The sequence below is a fragment of the Saccopteryx leptura genome, chromosome 2, assembly GCF_036850995.1.
Source record: "Saccopteryx leptura isolate mSacLep1 chromosome 2, mSacLep1_pri_phased_curated, whole genome shotgun sequence".
NCBI classification, from domain to species: domain Eukaryota; kingdom Metazoa; phylum Chordata; class Mammalia; order Chiroptera; family Emballonuridae; genus Saccopteryx; species Saccopteryx leptura.
Window position 1 is genome coordinate 111,495,209 of NC_089504.1, and position 13,685 is coordinate 111,508,893.

Below are 13,685 nucleotides of genomic sequence, written 5' to 3' on the forward strand. Positions count from 1 at the left end.
CAGTTGGGGTCAGAGCAACGATAACAAAATACTTGACCACCAACAAACATAAGCAATTGTTAGATGCATCAGCTTCCAGTTGTAAAGTAACAAGTTTTTTTAAAACTTCATATTATTCTGAAGATAAAAAGTTGGCTGTAATGGAGGGAACATTTGCATTTCATACCATAATTCACAATCAAAGTTTTCATAGTATGGATTGTACAACTAAAGTATTGAAAAAGTTTCACAATGCAGAATTTTCATGTGCCAGGACAAAACGTAAGGCTATTTTGAAATCAGTATTTAAAAATTACTGTGACAAAATTCTGAAGAGGACTTGGAAACTGCAGCATTTGTAATGATTTTATCTGATGCATCAAATCTTTTTTTTTTTTTTTTTTTCTGAAGCTAGAAACGGGGAGAGACAGTCAGACAGACTCCCGCATGCGCCCGACCAGGATCCACCCGGCACGCCCCTGACGCTCTGCCCACCAGGGGGCGATGCTCTGCCCCTACCAGAGCCACTCTAGCGCCTGGGGCAGAGGCCAAGGAGCCATCCCCAGCGCCCGGGCCATCTTCGCTCCAATGGAGCCTTGGCTGCGGGAGGGGAAGAGAGAGAGAGGAAGGAGGGGGGGGGGTGGAGAAGCAAATGGGCACTTCTCCTATGTGCCCTGGCCGGGAATCGAACCTGGGTCCCCCGCACGCCAGGCCGACGCTCTAGCACTGAGCCAACCGGCCAGGGCCTGATGCATCAAATCTTAATAAAATTAAATTGTATCCAATAATAGTAAGATATTTTACTGTTACCAAGGGCATTCAAATAAAAATTTTAAAGTTAGAATCCATTGAGGGCAAAACTTCTGAAATTTTGTCAAACCATCTATACACAGTAATATTATAAATGAAAACAATTTGAAATCCAAAGTTGTTGCACTAACGGCTGATAATACAAATACAAATTTTGGTGGGCAAAGACGCAAAGGGGTGAATAATGTGTATGTAAAATTACAAGAGTTACTCCAAAAGAAAATATTAGGAATAAGTTGTAATGCACATATTTTGTCAAATGCAATCAACACAGCATCATGTGCCATGCCAATTGATGTAGAATAATAACTACAATTTATTTGCATTTTAGTTGTTTTACCGTTAGAGTTGCTACTTTAAAACAATTTTGTGAAAAAGCAAATGTTCAATACAAAAAACTTTTAGGATATTCAAAAATTAGATGGCTTGCTCTAACATCTGCTATAGAGTGAGTTCTACAATTATTTGAGCCTCTCTGTTCATATTTTTAAAGTTTAGACAAATGTCCTAAAATCCTGGAATTGTTTTTCAATAATAAAATAGCTGGGATATTAATGTATTTTGTACATAATTAAGCATCTATTTTTCACAAAACGATTCAAAAGATTGAACGTGAACACATTTCAGCTATGGAAGTTAGTCTTATTTTGAATGACTTTATTCTTTAATATAAACCTCGTTTTGAAGAAAAATTTCTTACTTTAATGATAAAAAGAAAATTGTCAGACTTAGAGGAATCAAATCCGGGCATAACAGAAAAGTTTATCAGAGAAGTGCAGAATTTTTACCAGACATGTTTTCAATATACCGAAGAATAGTCTGAAACAAACACCACGGGAAATAACAGTTTTCAATGGTGTTTTCTTACTTCATCGCAAGTATATTGGACAGATATTGAATCTTGTCTTGAGTTTTTATCTAAAGAAATGCCAGACATCAAAATAGATGACAATGATCTCTTTGAAGAAATTAGAAGACTGAATATATATTTAAATTCTGAAAAATTAATACAACGGGGAAATGAACACATTGAAATTGATAAAAGATGGGTGGAAATATTCAGCCATTTCAAAAATGAACATATTCCATGCTCAATTTACATTGTGCTGCCCTGGAACTAATGCAGCAGTTGAAAGAGGTTTTTCAATTTCTCATGATTTTTGGACAAGTGAGAAGTCGAGATTGAATACAGCTAGAGAGCTGCAGCATTTGCTGTAAAATTCAATATGAAGGATATTTCTTTTTTGTGTGTGTGTTGACAGAGACAGAGAGGGAACAGAGAAGGAACAGACAGACTGGAAGGGAAAAAGATGAGAAGCATCAATTCTTTGTTGTGGCACCTTAGTTTCTCAGTGATTGCTTTCTCATATGTGCCTTGAAAGGGAGGGGGGAGCTACGACAGACCGAGTGACCCCTTGCTCTATCCAGAGACCTTGCTCTAGCTTTGCTCAAACCAGATGAGCCTGTGCTCAAACTGGCGACCTCGGAATTTCGAAATTGGGTCCTCTGTGTCCCAGTTCGACACTCTATCCACTGCGCCACTGTCTGGTCAGGCTGAAGGATATTTCTTATATAGATATTTCCAATATATTGTTACAAGATGATACATTGACAAAAATATTTATTCAATGGAAAAGTAATATTATCTAAATGAGTATTTTTTCTTACAATTATTAAAAATTAATAGGCATGTAAGCATAATTACAATATAAGATATAAATGTTTTTTATTATGCATTTATCATATTATAGTTTTGTTTTGTTTTTTACAGAGACAGAGAAAGTCAGAGAAAGGGATAGATAGGGATAGGAACAGAGAGAGATGAGAAGCATCTATCATAAGTTTCTCGTTGTGACACCTTAGTTGTTCATTGATTGCTTTGTCATATGTGCCTTGACTGTGGGCCTTCAGGTGACCCAGTAACCCCTTGCTCGAGCCAGCGACCTTGGGTCCAAGCTAGTGAGCTTTGCTCAAACCGGATGAGCCCGCCCTCAACCCTGGGGTCTTGAACCTGGGTCCTCCGCATCCCAGTCCGACGCTCTATCCACTGCGCCACCGCCTGGTCAGGCAGTGTATTATTGTTGCAATGAATAAAATGTTTCTTTTATTTACTATATTGATTTCTTCAATTTATTTTGTTCTCCTTTTCATTGTAAAAAAGTTGCTCACCTTCTCAAGATGCCTCCACCTTGGTGGGTTCCAGGATGGCTGCATTCAATTTAGAGGCATCTGAACTATTTCAAAGAAAAGCAACTGGAAAAGAAAATAGAGAAAGAAAGAGAGAGAGAGAGAGAGAGAGAGAGAGAGTGGGAAACTAACTGCAGTTCTAGGGAGGAAAAAAAATGAAGGGCAACGAACGCGGGAAGATGAGATGAAAGAAGAGGATGGCGGGAGATGGAGCTGTTAACATAAACCGAATGCAGATAACCTAAGTAGCATGCAGAGAACTCAAGCCAAACATCATGAGTGTCTAGCATTTACAAGGAGAACGAAACGTTGCTGGTCTCCGCATAAGAATGCGGGATCAGACATTGTTCTTGTTCTCAAGGCGTTCCCAGAACGCAGGGCGTCACACTGTATTTAATCGTGGACATGTAACTCCCGTTCCTGCAGAAACCCTGGCGGTGAGCAATGTAAGAAAAACTAAGAAATGAAAACATTACAAAACGTTACAGTGTGCCAGGAGCGATGAGAGAACACAGTATCTGGAAAGAACTGGCACGTCCCCTACCCCCGGGGCGTAACTCAGACACACAAAAGAACCCATCTCTGCCCTCAGCGACGCAGCCTTCCTTCCCCTGCCGCTCCGCGAGGCTGCTAAGGCTATCGCCGCCCCCGCCACCCCCACCGCCCCCGCCTCAGCCCCCAGCGCCTCGGAAGTGACGTAAGCGCCCCGCCCCCGCCGCTAGATCGGCTGCTTCTGCCGCTGCGAGCGGACCTGCAGGAGGCGGCGGCGGCCGAGGCCGAGGGAAGATGGCGGACGGTGTGGACCACATAGACATTTATGCGGATGTGGGCGAAGAGTTCAATCAGGTACGTGAGGGCCGGGCCGAGCCGCCGAAGCGGGCTGCGCTGCGGCCGGGACCCTAACGTGGGGGCCGCCGGGGCCGCGAGCCGGCGCGGCTGCACACCGTGCGCCTGTGCCATCCGTGGGCCGTGCCGCCGACCCTGGCGCGGCGCCCCTGGACCCTCGTTCTACCGCGTTGTTTCGCGGGCCGCGGGCTGGGCGGCTAGCCGCGGGGCCCCGAGCGCGGACGCGGGCCGCAGGGCTGCCGCCGCCGGCTTCTCCGTCTCCGGGGCCCGCTCCCCATTGTTGGCGGCGGCCGACGGGCGCTTCCCGCCGCGCTAGGCCCGGGCGGTGGGCCGCGTGTCTGCCGCGGGAGAGCGGGCCCCGCCGCGCCCCCGCCCCCGCCGCGGGTCCAGGAAGCGGCCCGGCGGGGCGCGCGCCGTTCGCCCCCTCGGCTCCGGCTCGGTCGCTCGGGCTCCGATTCCTCTCTTCGCTCCATTTTGTCTCCCTGCCCGCGCACGGTCCCCCTCATGGAAGGCCGCGTTCAGCGCCCTTTGTATCCCGCGCGCCCGGTTTCCTGGGCTCCCGGCGTTTGCGGTGGGTCTCGGCGTGGCGCCTTCTGCCTCCTCCCCGCACACTTGCTGCGGCGGCTGAGGTGTGGGCGCGTTTGCAACAAGTCCTATGATTTTCGGACCCATGGATCGCGTTAACAGTTTGTGCACTGCCCGTGCCTGAGTGTCGAGGGCTCGCAGTGCCTTTGTGGCACGGTCGTTCTTGGCCTTTTTGGTGAAAATGCCAAGGTAGATGGTTTGGGCCAAAAGGAAGACCTGGAAGCGGGGTGGTTGGATGGAACAAAAAAGATGGTAGCTCACCAAGAGATCAGAGGAGTGGTTAAAGAACGTTCACCCGAAATTCTTATGGTATCGTTTAAAAGTAAATGACTGTAGATCTGACCCGCTTTCCAAAAGCAAAATGCTAAGTGTCCTTTTTGTTTTGAAAGGTTTGAGGAAATGAAAATGCAAGGTATCTCATCTCACAGGCCACAGTTGACCTAGAACTAGCCGCCAAGCCATGATGCCTGGTGCTGGGCATCCTTGCAAAAGATCTCGTTTGTTACTGGAGTAGTGACGTTTAAGCCCCAAGCCTGCTGTTCACGTCTTCATTGCCTTTTATGTAGTAACACATTTTAATAAAAATCAAATTGTGCCTAATTGCAGTGCATCTAAAGGATTTTTTAAAATGTATTTTCCAGGTATGTATGAGAAACAATAAAATTATACTGGTTGATATGTTTAGTGTTTTTTTTTCTCCCTCCATTAGGGATCTTATGTGTAGGGGATCAAGATTTTTTTTTTTTAATTTGGGAAAGCTGGAAATCCTTTTTGTCAGGAATGACTTTGTGACCCTGGTTTCAGTATTACAATAGAAAAAAGTTGTTGATTTTAGAGGGGGGCGTAAGGGGGGAGAAATGGATTTGTTGTTTCACTTATTTATGCATCCATTTGTTGATTCTTGTATGTGCCCTGACCCGGATGGAACATGCAACCTTGGCGTATCAGGATGATGGTCTACCCATTTGAGCTACCCAGTCAGGGTGAAAAAAAATTTTTCAGTTAGCTTTCAATGTTTCCTACTGTGTTACAGGCTGATATGTTTAAATGTAAACCATTGTAATCAATCCTTAAGTTTTGAAATATTTGTTCTTTTTATTGTGCTTATATTTTGTACATATGATGCCTTAGTTGTGTCAGTGATAGATTAGAAAATTATCTTGAGCTTTATAGACTAATGCTTTTAAGGACACTAGTAGTAGCTGAACACCTCCAGGAATTTTTTTTCCCCTTTTATGAAACATGACATTTCATTCAAAATCAGGCCATACCTGTAAGTAAAAGAACAATTAAGTGTTCAAGACTGTCTTCATTAGCTTTTCTTACAACAGTGTACCACTTTTCTACCCATAATAAAGGAAGAATTGAGGCGAAATTTTAGAACTAAAGCTTTCTTCAGGATCTCTGTGAAATATATGTATTTTAGGCTTGGGCAGACTTAATTTGGTATGGGCATTTCTCTCATATAGCTGAATGGAGTGATACTTGTTTATGCTATAGCTAGTGCTAACGGAGCAGGAGGCAAGAAGAGATTAAAATTTTGTAGCCCTGATGAGGAACCGCTTTATAGTGTTCTTTTTATTTTTTATTGATTGATTTGAGAGAGAGAGAGACAAACATCAATTTGTTGTTCCACTAATTTATGCATTGATTGATTGGTTTTTTATTTTTATTATTTTGTATGTGCCTTGACCGGGTATCAAACCTGTAACGGCGAATTGGGAGGACACTAACCAACTGAACTACCCTGCCAAGGCTATAGGGTTCTTTTTTTAAATGTAACTTTTTGTTGACTTATCTACAGCACTTTATCTCGCACATAGTTGTATAGTTTGGTCAGTAAAATATTTACGCTTTTTCAATAGAGTAATGAGATTAAATGAAAGCCACAAAAAGATGGTTGTTTTTAAGGGTCTTTCTGTTTTTAAAATGTTAGTATTATTGATATTTTTTCTTAATTTTTGTCAGAATTAGAGGCAACTGCAAAATTATTACTGATTTTGCACTGTATTATTAGCTGGTGTCATTATTTGTATTGGTTGCTGTAATAAACTGACTTACTTTGTTGTGGTTGAGCAAAAATGCTTTACCAATATAACCAATCTTGTCTTGACTTATTTTAGCTTCTAAACTGTTGTGAACATTTAAAAAAATCTTTGTTCTTAATATAAACTACAGTTTTCATTGAATTTGTATACTTGGAAAATTTCCGTAGTCTGTGTATTTCCCATTTCTTCTATTTTAAATTGTCATACTTTTATGAAGTTGCTTTTTATGTAAATATTTTGGGAAAACAATATAACCCTATTTCAAAAAGCGGGAGACATTCAACTGTCTTAGAAGAAACTTCAATTAGAGGTGAGGTAATAATAAGTAAATGAAACAAACTATAGTAGAGTTTTTTCACCAGAATTTAAGAATGGAGAATAAAGTTGAAGGGCAGAAGACACAAGGGACTGGGCTATTCTTTATGTGTACTCTATAGTTCAGGGGTCCCCAAACTTTTTACACAGGGGGCCAGTTCACTGTCCCTCAGATTGTTGGAGGGCCGGACTATAAAAAAAACTATGAACAAATCCCTATGCACACTGCACATATCTTATTTTAAAGTAAAAAAAAACAAAACGAGAACAAATACAATATTTAAAATAAAAAACAAGTAAATTTAAATCAACAAACTGACCAGTATTTCAATGGGAACTATCCTCCTCTCACTGACCACCGTGCCCCTTCTGGAAATGCGGCGGGGGCTGGATAAATGGCCTCAGGGGGCCGCATGTGGCCCGCGGGCCGTAGGGACCCCTGCTATAGTTCTTACATCTAAGGTTTTTAGATGTAACCAAATCGAGAACAGTTGCTCCAGTGGAAGGAGAATTTGAACTACTTCCAGACTTCTACATTACTTGAATTTGGAGTTGAGAAGAAAGCAGTTTTGTTTTAGCCTTTAGTGTGTATTGGTTCAATTTGAACTGGGATTTGTACTCAAATATAGTGTTACTAGCCAAATATTTAATAGTTACAAACTTTTATTTTGACTAAAACTCAATTCAAAATGCATTTCATGAGTTTCTGTTATACTCCAACAAAGAGGGATACAAGGAGTGCAGTGGAGTGTGGGTGAGAGGCACTGACATAAACATTCTGACAGGTTGTGTATTGTAGATCCACTCCTCTATGTTTATCTCTTATCTGGAGAATTTTTGTTGGCAGGGAAGAGGAAAGTCAGTAATTTTATCAACTTCATGCATTGAAGTGTAGTGTGTATTTTGCTTGTTTGGGGATCAAAAGCTCTTTTTGATTGATTGATTGAATTTTAGAGAGAGAGTGTTGTGCACCTTATGCATTCATTGGTTGATTTTTTTTTGTACCCTGACGGGATCAATCTGAAATCTTGGTTTATCCAGATAATGCTCTAACCAGCTGTGCTACCTGGCCAGGGCAGATCAGCAGCTCTAAATGTAGAATTTAGTTACTAATCTTCCGCAGAGGGGCACTGATCACAGTGCTGCTTTAGGTAATCTAACCATTGAACTTTAAAAATGAAAATATATCTAAGTAGTGGCCAGGAAAAGAAATCATTTAGAAATTATAGACCTAGACATCCTCATAGGCCAGCTTGCCTTTGTTTCATGAGTCATTAAACTTTATAGTTAATCATGATGTATCTACGCTAGGCAGTTATCTAGACAATTTTGGGAAATGAGTTTATTAGACAAATATCAGTGAAACCTTATTTCTGATAAATTTATATTTAATAAAAAACCCTCTAAGGTAAGGCTGTAAGGTCAAGAATGAGGTAGGTAGAGACTGATTCAGAAACTTGGGTAGGAATGTTTAGGTGAGCTGGAACTTTTCTCGCTTAATCTTATTATTTATGAGTGTGGTCCATTCAGCTGCCTATAAATTGTTCACTTTGTGGTTTATGCGGCATGTTTTTAGTAACCAGTTGGCTTCCTTACTATTAGTTAAGGTTTTTATAGGGATTACAAACTAATTTTAATATCTACTAAGAACAGTTAGACAAAATCAGAAAAAGTGTGCTTTCTAAATAAATGCATATTAGATTGGATTATCTGATATTGGCGTTTGCATGCTAGCATTTTACTTTGTTGGTTATAAAAGGTATAAAATACATTTTGTAAATGCAAAATGTAGCTTTCCCCTGCTCATATTTCTCTAAATGAAAATGACTATTAAATTCCTTTTTTCTTTTTGTTTTTTAGTAGAGAGGCTTTGAAGCAAGTGGCCTTTGCTGTGCCTTTACTGAGTAACATATAATGCAGAAATGATATTACTACAACTTTAGGACCAAAAGTAGTGTTGGGCTTGTGAGGAAGAATGAAGACTATAGTATATACAGTATATCTGTGATGTTAAAATTTTATGGGAGGTAATTAGGGAGAATATATCTAAATAACTGTTTGAAGGAGGGGGTGGTGATAATGGGGGGAAAAAAGGTTGAGAAACATTGCTTTAAGAAGGAACTAACAGAATTTTGGTTACTTTACTGTCCATGTTATTGTTAAGTGTTTTGTGTGACTTGGCAACAGCTACTTGTATATCATGTAGAAGGAAAGAGCTGTTAATTACTGGGAGTTATATATGATATAATGCGAAGCTCTATTGGTGATTAACTACTTTGAAAGGGAGATTAGTTAAGATTGGGCAACATTTTGTATCTAAAAGAATTAGAGGGGTAATGTTGATATTTTCTTGTTTTTGAGTATCATTAACATTTCCTAAAGATAATACTTGAAAAGACTGCATAGTAGAACCTGACATGTTGACCATTTCTCTTTAACAAAGTAGAATCTGTATTTTTTTTTGTTCAGTGGACTTTCAGAACTCTGTGTATGACCTATGATGCACATTTTGCATAATTTCAGAATATGCATGTTTGCCCTCTTTTTTTAAAGTGGAAACAAAGAGTAGGATATGTTCTGCATTGATTTTTAATGTGGAGGATAGGTGTAATATACTAAAGCCAAAAAGGAAAATTACTGCTACTACAAGAGTATGTGCTTTGAGTTGAATTTTTAGTAATAGTGGCAAATACATTTAGATTCATTACTATATTTTCACATCTAAATCATACCGTTGGGGCTAGAAGTACAAGTTGTAGCCTTGAAACAGAGCCAAGCTAACTAGTCCACATGGAGATCAAACCCCAGGATATGGTCTCAATTAGCATCATACTTCAACCAATTGGGAGCAGTTCAACTAACAGACAGTGGCTGATCCTAAATATTGGTAGAGGCATATCACTATGGAAAATTGGTTGGTGTCAACATAGTAATACATGGATGGACAAAAACAGTAAGTGATTCTAGAACTGTGATCCACCAGGTTAGTGTAGCTGCACTTACGCTTGTAAGTTATTGTCTAGTAATGTAAACATTTTCTTAGATTTATGACCCATGGAAAATTAATGTTTTAAAATGCTTGGTGAAAGTATAAATTTAAATACTTTTATTTTTAGTCCTGCAATTACTCTCCTTCAGACCATATATTGTGATTAGAGTCACTGCTGAAGAAATACAACTCCCTTTGTATAATAGTAGTAGTAGAAATAATAATAGTAATAATAATAATAATTCTGTTTGAGGACCAGAACTGGATTGCAAGAGTTTAAAAAGTGCCCACTACCTCTTGTGGGAAGCTTTTTAGTATTTCAAGTGTATGAATCCTCTGCTGCAACTACTGAAATGTCATAACAACACTCACTCCTTTTTTTCTAGTTTTTATTGTCACTACAATTTAAGCATGCTACTTTAACAAAAACTCAGTTCTGCAAGATTATTTTGTTATTGCTGTACAAACAAAATAAAATTATGGGATTATTCAGTGACTTGTGGTCTTAGTTTCTGCCCATTGCTAAAAATGACTTTGTTCTGACATGCTATGGAGATTTTGGGTCCCTTATTAAATGTCTTACATGCTACCTAATTTATGTGAAGATTCTGTTACATAATTAGTAAATTGATTAACTCTATTATGAGAAGATCACTTGAAGATGACTACAAATTTCAGGTCCTTTTGGCTATGTGTATAAACGGTATTTCCCCTTCTTGGGCCCCCCCTTTAAAAAGAAAATTATTTACTCTGGCTTCCTGCTGAAGAACAAAGCAATAGCTATGCTCCTATGGGGCCTATAATAACAATATTTTGTTGATCTATTTACAGTGACATTGCCAGTGCTATCTTTTGGCTGTTCCCTATCTATGTAACAGTACTTAAAACTACACTGCTCACGAAAATTAGGTGATATTTCAAAATGACTATGAAGCAATAAAAAAATCCCCTAATTTTCATGAGCAGTATATTAGCTCCTTTTAATGTGACATTTATATAACAATTCATGCTTAATAAATTGTATTGATGGGAGAGGATATGAGTTATGTCAGAATTATTTGTTATGTAACAAGTTCATATGGAAAACAATACAATAATAATAATACAAAAATAAATTGTTTCCTGTGCTCACACTGTAAACCTACTTTTGCGCTATCCTGTATTCTACAACATAAGAATAAAATAGTTCACATCGATTTTAAGTATTTAGTGGTGGAAAGGGAGGAAGATGAAAATAGATTTTCCTCTAATACAGGCTGGTTAAACCTGTGGCCTAGTAATGGTTACCAAAGGCAATTTGAAGTAGTGTTGAGTGTTCTGCCAATACCTGATTCATTAAGGGGCGAGGGCTTATTTATAAATTGAACCCTCCTTTTTCATTTTTCTCTCCATGTCTGTTTCTTTTTCATTTTCCTCTTCCTTGTTTATATAGGCATGTAAGTGGCATCCACTAGCATTGCTTTAATTCTGCTGGTGACACTGGCAAAGCTTTACTAGATCCTTGTTCATGTCCTTATTCTCTTGCTAATTGACTAGATATTTAAGTCAGGTCAGGTAAGCATTAACTTTTTGTTGACTAATAAAACTATTGCTAGACACTCATTTTGTATAGTTTTACTTCTGTTTTATTTATTGCTTCTCTTTCCCTTGTTCATTTGTTATGTCATTTGGAATTCTTTACATATCCACATTTCCTTATTCTTTCCCTATAGCTTAGCTCACTATGCTTTCTTCTAAAACTAATAGATTTCAGGAGCATTTGAGATATTACTCCCGAACATGTTATTTTGGTTCAAATTATTACAAAAATTGTCAAGAAAGAAAAACTACCAGTTTCACAGGTATGGGAAACAAGATCATGAATACCATTGAAAATAGTAGTCGTGTGGTTAATATTAAAGATTTGGCTCTGATTTTTGTGTCAATTTTTTTTAAAGCTCATCTATTTGTATTATTCATATATTACTTATTAATCTCACTTTAAGAGTATTTTACGACCACGGGAAGTTTTACATTATTTATTTTGTTTCCATGCCATTCTTTTCCCGGAACGTTATTTTCTGTTATAATAGTGGAAAAATAGGATTCATTGTATAGATATTTACTTTATAGGTACTATTCAAGAATATATGTGTGGCATAAAGTGAGAGATTTTTTGCTTATGTCTTTGTGCCTTTTCTGATTTTGTACAAGATTTTAAAAACAAATAGTTGAATGACTTTCAAATCTATTTAGTATAGTAGTCTGATTATTGTATAATCTATAGTATTATTTCTGTATCTCAGGAAGCTGAATATGGTGGGCATGATCAGATAGATTTGTATGATGATGTCATCTCTCCATCTGCAAATAATGGAGATGCCCCAGAAGACCGGGATTACATGGATACCCTCCCACCAACTGTTGGTGATGATGTGGGTAAAGGAGCAGCACCAAATGTGGTCTATACATATACTGGAAAGAGAATTGCATTATACATTGGAAATCTAACATGGGTAGGTAAACTTAGCATACGAATTAAATTATTGGTAATTGATCTTGAACTATTCGAGTAGTTAACATTTTTCTTGAGTTTTATAAAATAAGAATTTGAAGTTCCTAGATTGTTTGTTCTATATAGTATATGCTTGCTTATGAATGGGGGTGGGCAATAAAAGTTTCTTAAAACATAAATTCTAGATTTTGTACTTTCGAGTTTTATAGTCATTAAGCTTATCTTGGTAGAGCTTCCGGTTAAATATACAATAGTTCAATTATTTTGTTTTCAAAGTAGTTATTTTTTACCTATTCCAAGACTTGAGGTATCTCAACTTGACAAAGAAAAATGCTCACAAAAGGTCTCAAACCAGGATTCAGAGCTGTAGGTGAGAAGTAGATGGAGTATGATACAATATGATTCCTGGTTTTAAAGTTTTCATTATCTAATTTATGTTACAGACTTGTGTTTAATTTCTACTCTTAAATTTGAAATATGGTTCATGGAAATACTACTGTATACATTGTATTTCATTTGTGTTTGTAAGACTAAGATTAATGCTTGGGAGTTTCATTAACTGTATATTTAATGTTATTAGCATTAAAATGTAAACACTAAAGCATTCCTATAGAATTTTTACATCCTGACTTAGAAAGGTGTCTAATATATACTGGAAAGTTTAAAATTGTCTAGAAATCAAAACCTGTCACTTGGAAGGAGACTTGACTTTGGGTTGTGAACACACTGTACAGTATACCAGCAATTTTCAAGTGATGTGCTGCAAGAATTTTTAAAACATGTTTAATCAGGCGCACTGACCTCTATTCCCTTTGATTGTTAAATAAAAAATTGAGAACAGCCAGTACAACAATAGTCATCCAGAGTAAATGAGTTAAAATTATACCCTTTCTTTTGTCAAATTGGCAAAAAAATGTAATGTATTTTTTGGTGTGCCACAGAATTTTAGTAATTATGTGTGCCATGAGATGAAAAATGTTGAAAATTGCTGCAGTATACAGAAGATGTATTATACAATTGTACACTTGAAACCTGTGCAATTTTATTAACCAATGTCACTCTAGTAGATTCAATAAAAATTAAAAATAACTTGTCACTCTTCCACTTCCTTAATAGCTTTTGTGTGTGTGTGTGTGTGTGTGTGTGTGTGTGTGTGTGTGTGTGTTTTTCTGAAGTTAGAAGCAGGGAGGCAGTCAGAAAGACTCCCGCATGAGCCCTACTGGGATCCACCTGGCATGCCCACCAGGGGGTGATGGTCGGCCCCTCTGGGGGATTGCTCCACTGTGGCCTGAGCCATTCTAGCGCCTGAGGTGGAGGCCATGGAGCCCCTCAGCTCCCGGGCCAACTTTGCTCCAATGGAGCCTTGGCTGCAGGAGGAGAGAGAGAGAAAGAGAGGAGGGAGAGGGGGAAGGGTGGAGAAGCAGATGGGTGC

At 38.6% G+C, this 13,685-nt stretch overlaps 1 protein-coding gene across 4 annotated transcripts in view; it reads left to right on the top strand.

Annotated features, from left to right (window-relative positions):
- The first annotated feature begins 3,695 nt into the window (after nt 1–3,695).
- CPSF6 (cleavage and polyadenylation specific factor 6) overlaps nt 3,696–13,685 on the top strand; it is a 37,882-nt gene continuing 27,892 nt past the window's right edge. For all 4 annotated transcript variants that reach the window (XM_066368531.1, XM_066368532.1, XM_066368533.1 and 1 more), the window contains exons 1-2: nt 3,696–3,822; nt 12,045–12,254. In XM_066368531.1, the coding sequence (XP_066224628.1) occupies nt 3,763–3,822; nt 12,045–12,254 (270 nt within the window). In that variant the 5' untranslated portion in view covers nt 3,696–3,762. The remainder of the gene's footprint in view (nt 3,823–12,044; nt 12,255–13,685) is intronic.